This window comes from Zootoca vivipara, chromosome 5 (genome assembly GCF_965207765.1).
Source record: "Zootoca vivipara chromosome 5, rZooViv2.hap1.1, whole genome shotgun sequence".
In the NCBI taxonomy this organism is placed as follows: Eukaryota; Metazoa; Chordata; class Lepidosauria; order Squamata; family Lacertidae; genus Zootoca; species Zootoca vivipara.
In genome coordinates this window covers 22639352-22658840 of record NC_142588.1, presented here as the reverse complement: position 1 = coordinate 22658840, position 19489 = coordinate 22639352, and the positions used below count along the sequence as shown (strand labels likewise).

The following is a 19489-nucleotide window of genomic DNA, read 5'->3' as shown; positions in this document are numbered from 1 at the left end:
GCAAGGTGTTCACTAATTTAGTTTTGCTTTTCATACCATGAAATTTAATCATGTAAATTTACTATGTGTTCTTTGCTTGACTTTGTGAATTTACATATTTAAATATTTGCTCTGCATATTTTGCTCCCATTCTATATAACAAATTGCATTTTCAGTACCTTTGTTTTCCATTTAATTTATAAGTAGAGAATACTTCTCATAATGCAAATTTTAATACTTCTATATTAGCAGATTATTAAGTGTTTTGTAATAAGCTGCTAAACTTTGCATAAGCAAACGTATTGTTAGTATTAATATTTTTTTTAAAGCTGCTCAAAGGAACTTAAAATTTAATATTTCCTTTCTGTGATTTTGTTGTGAAGCAAGTTTTGGTTTTGCTGATGTCCTAGATCATGTTCATGTTTCTGTTCCCAGCTTTCTGGGTTCAATTCAACTAAGGTTTTGAATAGGTGGAGCAAGGTTTGCTAATGCAATGGGACTTTCTCCCCTCTCCCTGTGCGCTCCTCACACTCCCTAAAATGCCCCCCCCATTTAGGTGGTGTGGTGTTACACAAGGGGGGGGAGTCCTGTTGTACAAGTAGACTTCATTTTGCTCTTACATACCCCCCTTAACACTGGCTGGATCTAGACCAGGCATCCCCAAACTGCGGCCCTCCAGATGTTTTGGCCTATAACTTCCATGATCCCTAGCTAACAGGACCAGTGGTCAGGGATGATGGGAATTGTAGTCCAAAACATCTGGAGGGCTGAGGTTTGGGGATGCCTGATCTAGACACATCAAAGAAGTGTTTCAGTTTAAAGCGTAAGTTTAAACAGGGAAAACAGGTAGAGAAAAACAGGACACTACATTGCCATCTGGTGGCAGCATGTTATATCACACATACAACATATATAGTGTATTTTTCATTCCATAAGATGCAGTTTTTCCTCCTAAAAAGTAAGAGGAAATGTCTGTGTGACTTATGGAGCGAATGCGTGGTCCCTGGAGCTGAATTGCCCAGGGGCTAAAGGCAGATTGTGCTTTTTTTAAAAAAAAAAAAAGAGCTAAAGGCTAACAAGAGGGAAAGAGAAAGGAACCCACTGAGCAGCTGATTGCAAGAGATCTGGGAGGGAGATAAGAGAGCCAGCTCCCTTCCCGGCCCCTTGCCTAGGCCTCAATTGTTGTCTGCAGAGGGAGACATGTGACTGGCTGATTAGATTATCCGTCTGGAAACTGTAGAAATGGGTCCCTTTCCTAGAGAAGTTGCAGAGCTGTTGCAACTTTGAGCTGATTCTAAAAAATGGAGCTGACCCCCCCCCCAAAAAACGGGGCTTTTCCCATTTGCAAAAAAAGCTGCACAACTTTGAGCTGATCCTTAAAAAAATGGAGCTTCCCCCTTTGCAAAAGAAACTTCCTCAAATATTTAATGGGGGGGGGGCCAAAGGCACCTAAGCCTCTAGGAGTTGGCTGCTATGCCTAGAACAATTCAAGGACGCAAAAAATTTTTTCCCTTGTTTTCCTCCTCTAAAAACTAGGTGCGTCCTATGGTCAGGTGCGGTCTATGGAGCGAAAAATATGGTAAATCGCTTTGTCTTTATCAGTCTAGCTGAGTTCACTATATTGAACTCCACCCTATGTATCTAGTGTGTGCTATAGGTGTGTGTTATATAGTATGTGCTATAGGTTTCCTGAAAGTTGTTTGAAGAGGCAAGTATTAAATTAAGTATTTGGGGGTTGGGGTTGCTGCTGGGGGAGCAAAGAGTAGATTTTGTGCCACTGGTAGACTGTTGGGCAATTTCTGGTTGACCACCTAACAGTTAGTAACAACTACAGGCAGCTGCGATTTTTCTGAAGAATGCTGGACTATGTAGGCATTGATTTTATCCACCAGCAAGGAAAGGGTACACACTCAGTACCACATAACACAGATTAGTTATGCCTTAACTGTTAGGAAGGCATACTTGAGGTCTCTTGTTTCATAACATAAGATGCATCTTTGAACCATAGTAATTCTAGTCTGTTTATTGTTGTTTTTAAAGAAAATACCAAGCAAGATCTAAAGTCTGCCTGCCCCTGCCTTACAGGATGTTATCAAACTATAGTTGTATTCCTGGTATATTTTTGTGCATTTCAGGAAATGGGTGTGCTATGAACTAAGTATATCCCTTAGTAGTGGTGGTAAATGTGCATTTTATGTCAGTAATGCTAATGCTTTTTTTTTTTAAAAAAAAGATACCGGTAATCTATGAACATGCTTGTCATCTCAGTCTGTTCATTAAACTTGGGCCTTAGATATTATAATATGTAAAACAAAGACAGCATTGTAAGTGCTGTTTTCCATTCTTCTCACAGACGTTATACACAGGATAGCTGTCCTCATTTTTCTTTTTTTAAAATCTCCTCTAGTATGTAGTATGTATGCATTCATTCTCGAATTTGGTTTTAAAGAGCTTGATTATATTACTCCAAAATCTTGAGAGATGCTAACGAACGTTGTTTAACCAGATTATCTATATTTTCATGTTGAATGTGGGACTGCTTCCCAGATTCTTTCAGAGTAATGGTGTTGGTTTGTTGCTGTTCAAAACCAAAACTGCTTTACCAGTCTGCATTTTGTTTCCAAACTTATCAAAGCTTGGTGATTCCCTTTGGCAACAAAATAAAATAGAGGGTTGTAGAAGGCACGCCCTGCCACGCTGAGCAAATATGAGCCTATAAAGAGAAATGTGGGAGGAATCAAAGTAGACGAGAACTCGAGGAATGAGTAATACTGCTTTAGTTGGCACTGATCTATATGTTGAAATCTTACAAGCTAGTGAAAAGTACCATATTGATAGAAACCATTCCAGTTCACACACTCCATACAGAACTAGTATAAAAATGTAGAGATGGAGGTTGAGGTTTCAGTACAAATTCTGTGGGCAGAAGCCAGTGGAAAGTTCTCCTTCACAAGTGTTTTTGAAAAGAACCAGGGAAACTTTGCAAAAGCATGCCTTTAATTTTAATTCCATATGTGCTAGAGACATACCCTTTTATCCGTATGTTCTAAACATGTAAAAAAAAATTGAACTTCATGCACTCATTCTTGTAGGATGGGCGGGGAGAGTAAAATGTTTCTTGAAGAAATGGAATCACATTATAGTGCAGAGGATAGAAATCTGATGAGTTCTTTTAATTTGTTAAAAAATGAGCATGTGCTAATATTTTTGATAACAGCATTACAAGCAATATGAATGCTTGTTATTACAGATGAATTATTATTGTGTTTAGTTATTGCCTTCACATGCATAGCTACCATGGAGAGCAAATGTGTGCTAAATCTCCCTATTTTTTGGTGTTTGCGTAGTCTAAATGAATTAAATTTGTTATATTGGAAGAGACATTTTTTGTCCAAATAAATTATTCTCCAATATTTACTTCAGCAAATACTTCATAGATGTTTTTGTTTTGATTTTTTTTTCTTGCTTGCCTGAGTCAATAAGATGATGGAGGGGAAGCTACTATTAGCTTCAAATGCTAATAGTAGCACTTCTTTGTAACCATGACAACAGGCATACTGACCTATGTGATTGTTTAGTTGGCTTCAGGGAGACTGGAGATGTTAAGGCAATGTCAGTGGTTCCTGCTTCCTGATTGGACAGCTAGTTGATTAAGGTTAGAAGGACTCCCTGACTTACCACATGGTTTCTATGGTAGCTGTAATAGTAAGCCTAAGTTGTGGAGCATTTTTACACTTAATCATCTTCCTTTTTTCATTCTTAAAGGTATGAATGCTGTTACATTGTGCTAATTGTGTTACCTGGGTGGGAGTTAAATTGTGTGATGATAGCTCAAAACATAACAACATAAAATTCTATATATCAAAATCAGTCTAGTTGCCCCCCTCCTTTTTGAGAAAGAGAATATCACTGTTGGGATTGCTAGTCAAGGCTTACTTTTCTGTAACTTTCTGACTTGTTTCAGGTAATGGTTGTAAGGCAATGGGGAGAACAAAACCTTGTCTGCCAATTCTTCATTTATTTGTGTGCAGGATATCACTAAGCTTGACACTATGGCATGACCAATGGAATAGTAACAGGGATTACACCGCTCAGATGTTTCTAAGTTCATATTGTTCTCTATCAGTTTGTTTCCCATGTTGTTTCATTTTCTTAATTTTAATGATGAGGAAGTTAAATATCAGAATTAGGCTAGGTTTTTTTTTTTACTGCAAGGTATTTACTGAGATACAGGGACTCTCGGTTTCTTTTGACAGATATATTTGTGCTGTTTTTAATGACAGAGTAATTTTCAGCTAAGATTTTTTTAATGTAATAGACTTACTAAGATTGATAAAATTATAAGTTTACTTGGTAACTATATTTAATAACCACTTTAGAGCAGGCTGGGGGAACCTCCACCTTGTAGGGATCCTAATTTTGTCCACAATGTTATTTTCCCTAAGTGATGCCCACCTGCCCCACATCTGCCATCATGTCAAATGTGAGGCAGGTAAAGACTTGGGTACGAAGGAAAAGTTGGATGCCTTAAAGTACAGATTGGCACTGACCGCAATCCCCCCAGATCAAATGCAGTAGGCAATTTCTGATCAGGAGCTCCTGAGGGCAGCTGATCCTTGCAAGCCCCACTTTTGGTAGGGATCTTCCTTCGCAGCCTGGTGATGGCAGATGACTGACAGGTGGAGAGCTGCACCCACCTAGTAAAGTGGCCTGTGGGATTGCTCAGTTCTAGCTGGCCTGAAGTTTCCCCTAACCTCTGCATCTGGCAATTTACATCTGTAGATGGATCTGCTGTAGCCATTGGAATGATTCTTCTGTCCCTCTGCGTGACTAGCATTGCAGCTATTCAGGCAGGCAGGTCTAATACCTGCTCTGGTTCCTTTCTAGCCTTGGTTTCTAAACCTCTCTATTTTTTATGTGGAAGATTCAGCACCATAAAACTAGTGCATTATAAGAAAGGGTAGGGAAGCTAGTTCTCCTGGTACTTCCAGGAGTTTGAAAAGATGACACACCTTGGCTTGGAGCATGGTAATTTCACCTTGGTTTTCTGATGTGTGAGACAGTTGGAGAGTCAATGAAATGTTTTTTTTTCAAAAGGCACATAGTTAACTTTAAACTGAAGAGACAGACGCAAATGTGCACATCTTGTAGCAGGTATTTTTTTATTTTCTTGTAGGATATTTTGAATAATCTTGATTCATGCGACCTTGAAGATGATGATCTTATGCTCGATGTTGACTTACCTGAAGACGCACCCTGTGATAATGGTTAGTGAAATAATTTGAATATGTCTAAATGCTTTATTGCAACTTCTCTTCCCCTGGCTACTTTAGTTGCCCATCTCTCTTTGTCTCTTTCCTTGCCAACTATGACTGTCATTTCCTGAACTTGGGAAACATCCACAGAGCAATACTGAGCCCCTGTGTTCAGCTTCATGTCTTTATTCAGGGGAAATTGTTGCTCCTATTACTGCAATACAGCTTCTAAAGCATCCTGTTCTGAAAACAGCATTTCCTTAATACCCTTTTCAAACAGTTTATGAGAAGTTATTTTACTTAGTGTCATAGCTTTCAGCTTTCAAAGTACTTTTAAGGAGAATTGTTGATGTGTTTTGTAATGCATTCTATATAATAAGAGATTTTTTTAAAGTAATCACATACTTTTTTTGTGTAAAAGCTCAGCCAGAGTGTAAAAAGTATTTTATACAAATACATTTGGCTGTTTTAGGATTAAGTTGTGAAAGCTGTTACATGTAGACCGAGTTCTAATATCTGTTGAAGAATAGCTTTTAATATACGATTGTGTTGAATGTTTTAATACATCTTACTTTATACTTGTTAGATTCCTCATTAAAAAGTTTATTAAATAAGTTTGTTAGAATAGTTCATAGGGCTATATTTTACTTGTTACATTTTGGAGTCTGTGAGGGAAGTTGTGCTCTATTTATAGCAACCGTTCTAGTGCAGCAAGTATGTTCTCAGTGAGCAAGGCGGTAGTTCTAAATCACAGGGTCAAATTGGGCTCATTTCCCAGCAATACGCAAGCAGGGAATGAGCAGGAAGGAAGGCCTGTTTACCACGGTCTTATGCAAAAGTATGTCTGAGTAGGCAGTAGACTAAGACTGCTCACAATGTGACAATGTGAAGAGAAAGTGTCTGGGTAAGTAGAAAGCCTAAAGGGTTTCTTGAAACTTTTCCTTCCTGGCAGTATTTTTAATTTTTTTAACTTGGCTTTTAATAGCTTGTAAGTAGCTGCCAGTCACAGCTTTCACTGACTACTTTGTTGTTGCTCGTGCAGACTGAGAGATCTCTGAAATATCATCTTCAATATAAGCGATAGAATGTATATGCTAAAACTTTTCTGTATTTAAAAAAGCTTTCTGTTTAAACATCCATATATCTATCTTGCCATAAAATGAAATGCTGTTTCTGTTGCTTTTAAAGGTTGCTCTTAAATCTTAGCATTCTGATGGCAAGGGAATTATTCATTACAACAAAAAATACTGCTGAATTCTGTCAGCATCAGTTAAGTTTTGATTACTTGTTTTCCTTTGTGATTGAAACAATAAGTTTCTTAACTGAAGTAGTAATGTGACTGTGTGGATGCAGTTATTTAAAACATGTATCCTGCCTTTTGCTCTTGAACTGATAAACAACAGTAATTAAAGCCCCATCACAGTTTTATACAAATAATCAAAAGCACCAAATTAGCAGCAGTAGCAGTTGATAAGACAAATTTATTGTACATCAGTTCCTGTACTTATTTTCGTACATCATTGTAAATCAGTAATCTGGCAGCCACTTTGCATTTCTAGATGATCATATTTCTATTTAGATGAATATTGAAATAGTTTCTATTATCTATGTAGTGGATTGTGAAAATATGAATCGTTATGAGCGGCCAGAAAGAAATATTCGACAGCAGAAGGAGGGGTTGTGGAAGAGGACACCACAACGATGGAATGCCCAAGACCATTATCATCTTGGTCATACTGACCATTGTTCCCATAGTAGAAACGATCTGAACAGGTAAGGCCCTTACTTCTCACTCTTTTTTTGTTAAAACTACCATATATATAATCAGGGTGGATTTGATTTAAATCAAACTGATTTAAATCACGATTTAAATCACGATTTAAATCACTAGTCAGTAAGGCTTGATTTAAATCATAGTTTTCTACATAAAGACTAATTCTTGCTGGTATAACTTTAATATGCAAGTAGATGAAGATTTTTAGAATAACAACTTTTCATATTACTGTAGTTTTTTATCCCCAGTTTAATAGGTTAATCATTCATATTTGGACAACTTTACTGTTGTACTTAGGAAGGAGAAAAATAATCATTACCTTAATAATAACAATTTAAATAGATTTATTCAACTGAAACAGTAACATTACAGCATATGTTATTTGCTTAAACAAACATCCATGTTTGTTAACTAATTTGGCAAACAAAAACAATATATATATATATATATTAAGAAACTTAGACTGTCAGCCCAGCCTACACATGAAAAACTTAAATACTGTCCACTCCAAACAATCAGAAAAATATTGTTTCTATTCTATTCACTGAACTTCTTGAAACTTAGCACTAAGGGGTTGTTTCTGTATTCATAGGTATGTAGAACAATAGGATTAAGGTCTTTTTCTCAACTCTGTTCATGTTACAACATTTTTTGCTGTGAAGAAGAGGCATGTGATCTCTGTTGAGTCAAATTCAGTTTTGAGAACTGCAAAAGTAAACCAAGCATCTGTGATAATATCTTGTAGGCAGAGAAACTGCCCAATAATATTACAAAAACCTCTGGAAGAGCATGACATTGTGAATGGATTAATGGAATTTATTTACCCCCAAAAGTAAACATATACAACCTTATTCTACATAATTAAAAAACTAATCTTTATTTCATGATGGAATGACGTTTAGATGGTAATATATTTTCCTCAAAAAGCATTTTATTTAAAAAAATCCGATTTAAATAAAAAAATCCGATTTTGATTTTTTTTTTAAATAATTGATTTTTATCCACCCTGTATATAATAAAAGAAAATTACTATAAATTAGTTTGGAGGTGGTATTTAGCACCAGTCAGATTAAATCAAATAAACAAGGATTATTCGGTGTTACGTTGGAGGGGATGCGAGGAAACGGGGAATTATGTTCACGTGGTGGGGGTGTAAATATGTACAACTTTTTTTGGCAAAAGGTGTTTAGGGAGATAACAGAAATCATTCAGTTAAAGCTGACTGAAAGTACTTAGTGCTTGCAGTCTACAGTTTATATCATAGAAAAGGCTACTTTTTACTACATATACATGTGCTGTCGAAAAACAAAGTATCCTTTTTTCTTCGAAACTATTTGAGCCCTATGCATAATTGATTGATTGAAGGATGGAGTGATAGCTGTAGTAATATTTCAGATTTCAGAATGTGTCTCTTACTGAAGTACATCATAGGATTGTCTATTAAAACATTTCTAAAACACTTTTCAGGAGCTGCAACTATTTTGACTCTCCTCCTGTCGGTCACCTTGAAGGATATGGAGCACCAAGCTTGTACCCACCTCTGAGAAGTTTGCCGGCAAACACTGTGATGCTGGATGAAATGACCCTTCGGCATATGGTTCAAGACTGCACATCTGTGAAAACTCAGTTATTAAAATTGAAAAGAATATTTAATCAGGTTAGCATGTTTTTAACAACATGGGAACTGAAGGGACACTTGTCATTAGTTTGTGTTACAGTACTTGATACTAATAAGTGTGTGTGTACATACACGCCACCATACCACTGACCTAGCCCTCCTTTGATTCTAGTTTTTATTATCATGTAAAACACTAGGGTGGTTTGGTGGTTTGTTTGGTTTTTTTTTAAAAAAAGCAAGCAATCATATTTCATTTGAATTAAATTGCTTCATTTGTGAGCAGTGTTAGAAACTGAGATATGAAAGCTAGGAGCTAAATGGCACCTTAAACCTAGGTTATGGGCACAACAACGGAATGTCTAGGGGCACTGTTTTTATAACAAGAATACATAGCTGAAAATGCAGCTAAAATAATACATTCATTTTTCACATGGTCTAGTCCTTCCCCTGCCCATCCCCCTAATATTCTTAAGAGGGTCTCTTCTCCAGGCTTCAGAGAGTAGCTGGAAGTGGGGAGGCAGAAAAGGTCCTCCTTTCCTTCTACTCTGAAGTTTTAACCCGAAATCTTGAGTGCAGTAGTGTGCCCAGTGCTCAGAAACTGCTTGTGCTAATGAAATACCCTGTTGCAAAATGCGCCTAGAACAATGGGAGTTTCAAACACTGTTTGTGATGTGCTCAAGTCCATGGAGGTGAAGCAAAATCTTTTCGAATGCCCTATGTCACTGTAAGTCACTTCATAAGTTTCCCTTCATGCAGAGGGGAGCAGAAGTACATGTTTTGCCGAATGTGTGATGTGGTTCTATCATGGGGAGGAAATAAACCTGTGTACAGGGGGTTAGATTAGATGTGAGGAACCTTTGGGCTTCCAGAAGTTGCTGAACTGTGACCCTCATCATCCCTGGCTATTGCCTATGTTGATGGGAGTTATAGTTCAACATCTGGAGAGCCAAGGGTTCCCTACACCTGCTTTAGATGAAATAATGGTGGAGATTGTTCTAACACTTCTCAACCAGATTTATAGTGCTCATATTTCTATGGTGTTAATTCACATGAGTATGGATTGTTTTTCTTCTGCATAATAATTCGAAAAAGAAAAAGGTGCGATTGTTAGAGAAACTTGCATACATAGCTTTATTGATAGGATCATACAAACCTTTGTCAAAGAACTGAAAATGTGTAAGTTAAATTGAGTGCTAACCTAATTGTTCTGGATTGGATTTGCAAATATTTAGTCTAAGCCTTGTTAGAGAGAGGGAGGCCAACTTCTGAAGTTGCGAGAACAATAACCGAAAACGTCATCCCTTTTTTGCTGCCCATAACTGTCTTGGCTCAGCCTTTTTTATTTTTGTACCTGTGAATAACACACCTGACTTTTCTAAGTACAAAAAGACTTCAGCTTCAAGAAACCCTACACAGTAATGGACACTCTAGATGCCCTCCCTCTAGTCAGGTCCTCTGGCGAGTAGAGTACTGCTGTTAGCTACAGAGCAGCCTGGATGGAAAGGCAGGACGCTCCTTTCTTTAGGGGCTGTGCTTCCAGGGTGCTTGTGTATGTAAAGCACTGCTCTTAAGTGCCAGTCTGCTGTATTATTATTATTATTTATTATTATTACAGTTGATCTGTTACTCACCTGGTAAACCACTGTCTCAAGGCCATTTACATGTAAGATAAAAACACAAAAACAACAGATACATTTAAAACAGTACTAAAACCCCAACAAATGGACACTCATGGTAAAGACCCATTTATCCAGCTGGGAAAGCCTGCTGGAACAAAAATATAAAGCACAGCATTTTGACGGATTCCTCCTGCGCACCTTTCCCTCTCAGTTACAGCTGTGTCTAAGAGCACTACGTAGTGAGGGAACAGTTTTCAGTACCTGCTCCTCAAACTGCTTTTTCTTGGAGAAAGTGAAATAAAACACCACATCAGTATGCCCCCAAGTCTAATGTGTGCTGCTAGTACAAATTATGGTACACTGGTAAAATGTATGATTAACTGAAATCTTCCATTTTCTAACATATCAGTACAGTGCTGGCTTTGTAGAGGAATTTCACTTATTACAGTTATGATGTCACTAATGATGAGGTCCCTTTGAACAGAAGAAGCCCAACATTCTTAGTTCTTAAAAACAACTAAGTAGTGTATGGTGATTATGTATCTTTCAGCTAGTCTGGGAAGTATAAGAAGAATTCAATATATGCCATGTAGACGGAAAGTAAAATTGGGAGAAAAGGTTGTTTTCAAATACTTGGAATATTTCAAAGGGGGGCCTTTTTTAAAAAAAGTAACCATATGTAACCTGGTCCTTTTTGCATGCACAAAGGTGCTACACTGTATGTGTCCTATCAAGCTAGGGATATAGTGTAACAACCTATTATGTGTGGATCCTGGCTGGAAATAGTGATATTCAGTTTGCTGTTGCACTCCAGTGAGAACTAGGCATTCATCCTGCCTTTGGACTACAGTATAACACTTCAAACTGCAGGTGGGGGATGCTCATAAAATTGAATGTCTTCCTGTATATAGAAAACTAGCATGCCGAGGAGAAGGTGCAGATACAAGCCCTATCCCCAAACACCTTTTTTAAACATTCATTTTTATTGTTTTTTATACCAATTGGTGCACTGTAAATAGTATACAGTAGAATACTTCATGAAGTGAACATCAATTGTGGTGGAGATGTTTTGAATGGAGGAACCCCTCCTCCCCTTTAGTGGTGCAGCTAAAACACAAATTTACAATCTCAACTTACCGAATCTTTTGCACTAATATAACCAAAGTGCCTGGTTACACATAGGAAATAGTTTAAATACAAGCTTCACTTTTCTGTAGTTCAGTAGCCTAGGATGCAAGATTCCTGTAAATCCCTAAACCAAAAAAGTTTTGGTGAAAGTGGAATGGTATAACACCCCATAGCTATGTGACCTTTTCCTAATTATTCAACAAACAAACTAGAAGTAGCAAATTAAGTTCCAGCCCTTATAATTTTTGAATAAATCATCATGTGGTCTATGCATTAAGAAACACTTTCATCTCTCTCTCTCTCTCTCTCTCTCTCTCTCTCTCTCTCTCTCTCTCTCTCTCTCTCTCTCTCTCTCTGCAATTTCATAATAAAGCTAGTATTTAACATGTTGGATACTGCTGGGGGGCGGTTCTTTGAAGATTGAAACCAGAAATTGTTTGACAATTTTAGGAACCTGATAGATTCTTAGAGAAACTAAAATGAAAAGTAAAATCAGTGCATACAATTTATTAGCAGATCTCACTATCTAGTTTTGGAAATCTGTTTGAAATAAAACTCTGATAAAATGGAACCATTTGGGAACTACCAGATCTCCCAAGGTCTGTTAAAAATGTCAGGGATAATCCAGGAATTAGTAGTATTTATCATTCAAATACTGTAGGATTTAGGTGCTCAAATAAATGGAAACCTTTCTCTTGTTGCAGAATGATGAAAATGTGTCACTCCACAACATCACATTTTCACTTCCTTCAAGCCCAGAACTGCAGGAGCCTGAACCAGTTTATAAGGTAAACCAACTGTGCTTATTTCAGAGTTGACCCTTTTGAATGAAGGAGCTAAGGGAAAAGCCTCAAGTGTGTAGGTCAGCACTATTATTTATTTAAAGAATTATATTGTTTACCCTTAGTAGGTGTGACAAGGAGAGGAGTCCCTTTACATTTTTCTTTCTTTGCAAAGCAGCTGCAAACTTTGCAGACTGTCTAGAGAGATAAGAATTGTGGTGGAAAAACTGGGCAAGCAAAGAACCATGTTGCTAGGCAGAATGAGGAGAGAAGACAGTTTCAGGAAAAGCACCACTAAGAAACACTTGGCCTAGGGAGCAGGTTTTGTTTTCGAGCTGCTGTTGCCACATGTATTTGGTAATAGGCTTGGGCAAGATTGCAAACTAACCAAACTTAAGGGAGGATCTTAACTTCAGGGTAGTTTAGGGAAGTTTTTAATATTTAATGCTGTATTGTTGTAATATTCGATTGGAAGCCGCCCAGAGTGGCTGGGGAGACTCAACCAGATGGGCGGGGTACAAATAATTTATTATTATTATTATTATTATTATTATTATTATTATTATTATTATTAATTCAGACATAATGTTGGAGTAGATTCAGGGAAATCAGATTAAGTCTATTTATTTCAGTAGATTTGATATCACCCAGTGGTCTGTTGCCCCCCCAATAAGCTATACAGTAGTTAGTGGTCCATTTAATTGCCCAGAACTTTCAAACCATAGCTTAACTACCAGTGGTGGAGCATTCACCGCCTGTGCCCAGGGCGTGCATACACCAGGGTGCGTTCAGGGCATGCCTTGGGGTGGGGTATGTTGCCAGAGGAACACCTGCCCACTGCTTTAAAGCGGGGCACACTTATGGGGCACCGCAAGCTGTTGCAAAGCAACAGGCCTCACCCTGGTCCCTACGAGCCCAGCGCTGCTTTTGTGAGTGGCAGTGGACTCACAGAGGGTGTCATATGCTGTTGAATCCTTCTCACTGCACCCTACAGCTGGAGGGCAGCTAAGGACACAACAGCTCACGATGCAGCAGAGCGCCGTAATGCACCGCCCAAAAACTGTGCCTGGGGTGATGGCCCCCTCAGCCCCCCATTCTACACCACTGTTAACTATCATACCAGAATGTGTCCAATATTTGCATTTTTTTGCTTTTTCATTTTCGTTCTCAACATTTGGTAATGAAAATAATGCAGAGCCTAAACTTTAAAAAGCAATTTGCTCCTAGACAAAGATTTTACTTTCTCTCTTCCCCCACCCCCCCGGACAGATAAGAATTATATTTATCTACTTCATGGAAAACATTAAGATCTCCACTTTTTGTTTGCCAGACTGATGATTTGCTGAATGAGATCACACAGCTTAAAGAAGATTTAAAGAAAAAGGATGAAACAATCAAACAACTAGAGCATCGGCTTGTGAGTATATTATACAATATACTCTGCAGAGAATGTGATATCTACCATAATTTCTATAAATCAATGTGACAGCACTTCCTGTTCACTTGCATGGGACTAACTTCAATATTTAAGTCAGTGGGAAATCCTTTTATAGGAGCTGCTTATGTAAATTGTAGAAGTCAAAGGAATTTCTGGATCAGGAGTATGATACCTTAGTCTTCTTACATATTATGCCCATGTGCTGTGTACGTTAACTTTAGAGCACAGGATTCTGAAATAGCAAGAGTTCAAACCGCACCATTCTTCATTTTAACATAACACACTGTCAATTTATTTTACTCTTAATGCAGCTGCATTTAGCAATTTGTATCAAGTGATGAGCTTTGGCATGAATAATCTAACTGAACTTTAAAGAGCAGCAGCAAATGATGTTTCTTTTATGTAAAGCCTAAATTACAATATTAACACATTTAGGGGAACTATTATGGAAGGAGGTATTTAATGGAGGGATTGTTTTATGGCCTTACTACCTCATATTTTGTTTTAATTCATTTGCTAAATGTTATATTGTGTGTTATACTATCTGTAAGACCTTTTGAGATGCTTGTGTAAAGTAACTAAAAAACGTAATAAATAATATTCATCAAATCGTTTGTCTTTTGTGTATGCAAAAAGTCTGTTAGGTGTGTCTGCAACGGAGACAGCAAGATATCTGAACAGCCTGCGTGCACATATGCTGACAAATACACACAGACCTCCTGGAGGAAAAGTGCTGTGAGTAGTTGATCAAAAGTTAGTTGTTTATGTAAGATGGCCCCTGGTTTAGATCCATTAGGTTTCGTCATCTTGCCATGTTACCTAGGTTTTTTCAATTTCTTCTTTTCAGTTGTATATACCAATTTTAAAGATGTTTCACAATCTGCTACATTGTATATACAGTTATTTATCAGGTGGCGGAGACATACAGTTCTTTGTGAATTTTTGTGTGTGTGTTGACTCTCATTTGAGTCTTAAAAATACAATTTAGGATATCAGATAAATAGAGAAGTTCAGATTCTAGTCCTTCCTGATTCCTAAATATCATTTTTAGGAACGCCATCAAAATGCAATATAGCTAATGTAGTTCATATTAAACTTTAATATGAACCACAGACATTCCAGAATCGAAAAACCATTCTGGATCTTAGTAAATCATTTTAGATGGGTTCTGTAGTCTATTTCTAATCCTTATGGATTAAATTCACTGGCGTGTATCCAATATTTGTCCTACTCAGGATTGTTCCATTGAAATGAATGGACATTAGTGACTTAGGTCAATTAGTTTCAGTGGGCCTGCTGTGAGTATAACTTAGTTGGCTATAACCCACTATTTTCAAATCTCATGAGAACCTATTACCAGTACATATTTTCCTGGCAAGGTTACCTCTTTGTCTTTTTAATAACTGTCAAATTTTAGTCCTGGGTTTATTTCTGTTTCCAATTTTGGAATCTGAAGTATTGGTGTATATGACAATATAATTCTTTACAAGTTTGATGGATTCTAGTAGAACATCTTCTCCTTTAGCATTCATAATGCACAGCAGCAGTGGAGCACACATATACCAAAAATATGAAATAGCCCTGTGGCGTTCATACAGAGCCCCCAGTCGTTTCACGGACTATTGACCTGTACACCCCTGCTTTATTTTTCCGCTGCCACCAGCCAGGTTTCTCCTGGTGAAATACTGAGTCTCAGTCAGGTTGTAAAGTCAACAATGAAGATTAAAGTTTATTGAAGAACAAACAAGTTTTAAATATGTTCAGAATGGTTTCTCAAATTAACTAGATGTGGCACTATCTTACACTGTCACACTCTTCTCTCTCAGTTCTATCCCTGCCTCTCACTCTAACTGTCACAACCACTATGTTTGACTTTTACTGCCTCTGTCTGACCCTCACTCCTCTATCTCCCCCATCGTAAACCCCTGGACTGAGCCTCAAAACCAGGTAGACTCCGCCTCTGAGCTTTCTCATTGGTCAATCTACATTAACCATTTCTGTCCCCCTGTACAAACATAATAACAAGGAATGGGCAAACAAGTCCTCGTAAGAAAACTGTGATCCTTTTGGATTTCAGAATAATGCTGGACACCAACAGAAATCCAGAAATCGCACTAGTTCTAGATCTGAATGAGAAAAATTGGGGTTAACCTGTCCTTACCCCCTTTTAGCTAATTTGAGGTTAGTGTTTTCATATTTCTGAGGAGGGAAGAGAGGATCCTAATTCTATGCATCTTACTCAACATTTATGGTTGAGCATCTTTTCTAGGGTAAAGGAAAAATTAATATGCAAACTGTAGCAATATATTTTGACTATGTTGAAATGGCAACAAAGTGTTCTATGATGTCACATGCTCTACACATCACTGATTTTTAACGGAATTTCCTAGCAGTGTAGTTCATGGGTTGCTAGTATGCAGAATGTATCCCACAAATGGTACAGGCACCTGTGTGGACTTCATAATATGGCTAGACACGAACGAATGGACCAGTGGACCTGGCTGTGGCATAATTAGCCCTGTAGTTCTGTCCTGCTCAACTGTTACAGTAGTAAACTAGAGGCAAAATAGCACTAAAAGAATTGCCCTGAAACAGCATTATACTTCTCTAGTTCTCATGGCACATTAAACCATGGTTTAAAACAAGCCCATATTTTAATGTGAGCATGCAGTGTACTAGTGCACACCACTGAAAAGTTCCTGTTGCTAAGTGTGGGTATGTTGCCAGGAAACAAGCCAGCATCTGGATTGTGATGCCTGAACCTTGGCTTGTTTCTCTCTAAACAGAGGAGCAGTATCCCAAGGTTGTTCTTTGCGTATTGTTTACAGTGAAACCTGAACCTGGGTTCAGATGTCATCACAAGCCAAACTCTGACTTGTTTCGTGGCAGTGCAGTGGCAGTGACAGTAGTAGGGAAAATAGTAGTTTAACATGCTATGCAAACCAGGACATGATTTGAGAAATACTATATGGTCTGTAGTTGTAAATTATTCCATGAAACTTCCCCAGAAGCCTCTCTTGGACTATTTCTAAGAGTAGTTAGTGGACACCTTGTTGTGGACTAGAAGTGAGCTTTAGGGTTTTGTGCTCAAAAATCATCTTTCACATTTTTCAGTACATGATTTGGAAGAACAAATAACAAAAAAACCATACTGAGATCATAGTGATTTGACGTGTTTCGTATATTTGTAGGCCAGGGTTCGGGAACCTAAGGCCAATGGGCCACAAGTGGCCCACAGGGGTCATTTAACCGGCCCGCGAGCTGCTCCCGAACTGAGCCGCTCACTCGGCGAGTCTCCATGCAGTGCACTAAACCAGTGCAGTGTGGCGCAGGGACTCGCTTCCATGGTGCCGGAAATTGCATCTGCGCAGGTGCAGATGCCAGAAATTGCGGGTGCACGCACGCGATCCAGCCCATGGAGGGATCTCCACTGGAGTGAACCGGCTCAGGCGAGGTAAACTTGTCGACCCCTATTGTAGGCAAATAAAACTAGCACAGTGCAATATGATGGTACTGGAATTCGTACTTGATTAGGTTAAACCAAAACTATAAATCAGAACTTCTGATTTAATTCTTCTTGACATTTTGACACTAATCTACTTTGAATAATTTTTGAAGGACATTTTAAATGAACCTCACTGCTTCATCAACAAATTCTATAATATACTATATTTTTATTCTTACTATTTTCATTTGAAACTAATTCAGTATACAGATAGATTATACACATATAGACATGTTTTAGTTGACCTGTTGAGACCCTCATATTGAATAATTTGTTTATTTTTAAAATTTGTATAGTGCCCTTCATCCAAAGATCTCAGGGTGGTTCAGCATAAAAACCCAAAATGCATAATAAAACAAAAACAAGAAGTATTATTAGAAACCACTGTCATTTTGCTATAGCAGAACAGAAACAAAAATAAATGACTAGCTGAAATACTGGGTCCCTAGTAAATAATGAAAGGGGTTGAATGTTTCTCCTAATATTCCCCCCACCCACCCAGAACAAGATATTGTTGCATGCCACCTCAATCCCAAAGCGGTGTGAGATTCCAGGGTTTCCAGGCACCCAGGTTCGTGTTTCCTTCAGAATGAAGAACAGCAGAGATTGCTGTGTCTTTATGATATATATGCAGCATATATGATATATATGCTGTGTCTTTATGATATATATGCAGGGAGAGATCATCAGGGGGTTTGGGCTGGGTGTTCATCAGTATGCGGATGATACCCAGCTCTACCTCTCTTTCAAATCAGAACCAGTGAAGGCGGTGAAGGTCCTGTGTGGGTGTCTGGAGGCGGTTGGAGGTTGGATGGCGGCTAACAGATTGAGGTTGAATCCTGACAAGACAGAAGTACTATTTGTGGGGGACAGGAGGCAGGCAGGTGTGGAGGACTCCCTGGTCCTGAATGGGGTAACTGTGCCCCTGAAGGACCAGGTGCGCAGCCTGGGAGTCATTTTGGACTCACAGCTGTCCATGGAGGCACAGGTTAATTCTGTATCCAGGGCAGCTGTCTATCAGCTCCATCTGGTACGCAGGCTGAGACCCTACCTGCCCGTGGACTGTCTCGCCAGAGTGGTGCATGCTCTCGCTTGGACTACTGCAATGCACTCTATGTGGGGCTACCTTTGAAGGTGACCCGGAAACTACAACTAATCCAGAATGAGGTAACTAGACTGGTGACTGGGAGCCGCCGCCGAGACCACATAGCACCAGTCTTGAAAGATCTACATTGGCTCCCAGTACGTTTCTGAGCACAGTTCAAAGTGTTGGTGCTGACCTTTAAAGCCCTAAACAGCCTTGGTCCAGTGGAGCGTCTCCACCTCCATTGTTCTGCCCGGACACTGACGTCCAGTGCCGAGGGCCTTCTGGCAGTTCCCTCGCTGCGAAAACCAAGTTACAAGGAACCAGGCAGAGGGCCTTCTCGGTAGTGGCACCTGCCCTGTGGAACGCCCTCCCACCAGATGTCAAAGAGAAATTGTGATGCAGCAGCTAAAAAAGCCAATGCAATTCTGCGCTGCATCAATAGGAGTATAGCATCTAGATCAAGGGAAGTAATAGTACCACTGTATTCTGCTCTGGTCAGACCTCACCTGGAGTACTGTGTCCAGTTCTGGGCACCACAGTTCAAGAAGGATACTGATAAGTTGGAACGTGTCCAGAAGAGGGCAACCAAAATGGTCAAAGGCCTGGAAACGATGCCTTATGAGGAGCGGCTTAGGGAGCTGGGTATGTTTAGCCTGGAGAAGAGAAGGTTAAGGGGTGATATGATAACCATGTTCAAATATATAAAAGGATGTCATATAGAGGAGGGAGAAAGGTTGTTTTCTGCTGCTCCAGAGAAGCGGACACGGAGCAACGGATTCAAACTACAAGAAAGAAGATTCCACCTAAACATTAGGAAGAACTTCCTGACAGTAAGAGCTGTTCGGCAGTGGAATTTGCTGCCAAGGAGTGTGGTGGAGTCTCCTTCTTTGGAGGTCTTTAAGCAGAGGCTTGACAGCCATCTGTCAGGAATGCTTTGATGGTGTTTCCTGCTTGGCAGGGGGTTGGACTGGATGGCCCTTGTGGTCTCTTCCAACTCTATGATTCTATGATTCTATAGCTACCAGACTTTTAGAGGACATCTGAAGGCAGCCCTGTTTAGGGAAGCTTTTAATGTTTAATAAATTATTGTATTTTAATACTTCTGTTGGAAGCCACCCAGAGTTGCTGGGGAAACCCAGCCAGATGGGCGGGGAATAAATAATAAATTATTATTATTGTTATTGTTAATGGTTTATTTACTACCTGAGCCTATGAGCTTCACCCATAGCCGCAGCCTTGGGTACGAGCAGAAATCAGGCATACTTCTTCCTTCAGCTTCTAGCTCACACACACAAAACTCAGCT

General features: G+C 38.9%; 1 protein-coding gene across 10 annotated transcripts in view; it reads left to right on the top strand.

Moving 5' to 3' along the window:
• CCSER2 (coiled-coil serine rich protein 2) overlaps positions 1-19489 on the top strand; it is a 57447-nt gene that overhangs the window by 17659 nt on the left and 20299 nt on the right. For 9 of the 10 annotated variants that reach the window (XM_035137664.3, XM_035137671.3, XM_035137668.3 and 6 more), the window contains 6 exons: positions 5156-5246; positions 6848-7007; positions 8476-8665; positions 12078-12161; positions 13486-13572; positions 14230-14328. In XM_035137664.3, the coding sequence (XP_034993555.3) occupies positions 5156-5246; positions 6848-7007; positions 8476-8665; positions 12078-12161; positions 13486-13572; positions 14230-14328 (711 nt within the window). Of the gene's footprint in view, positions 1-5155; positions 5247-5997; positions 6139-6847; positions 7008-8475; positions 8666-12077; positions 12162-13485; positions 13573-14229; positions 14329-19489 lie in introns of those variants that run through there. The other variant, XM_088670186.1, reaches the window with a different exon arrangement.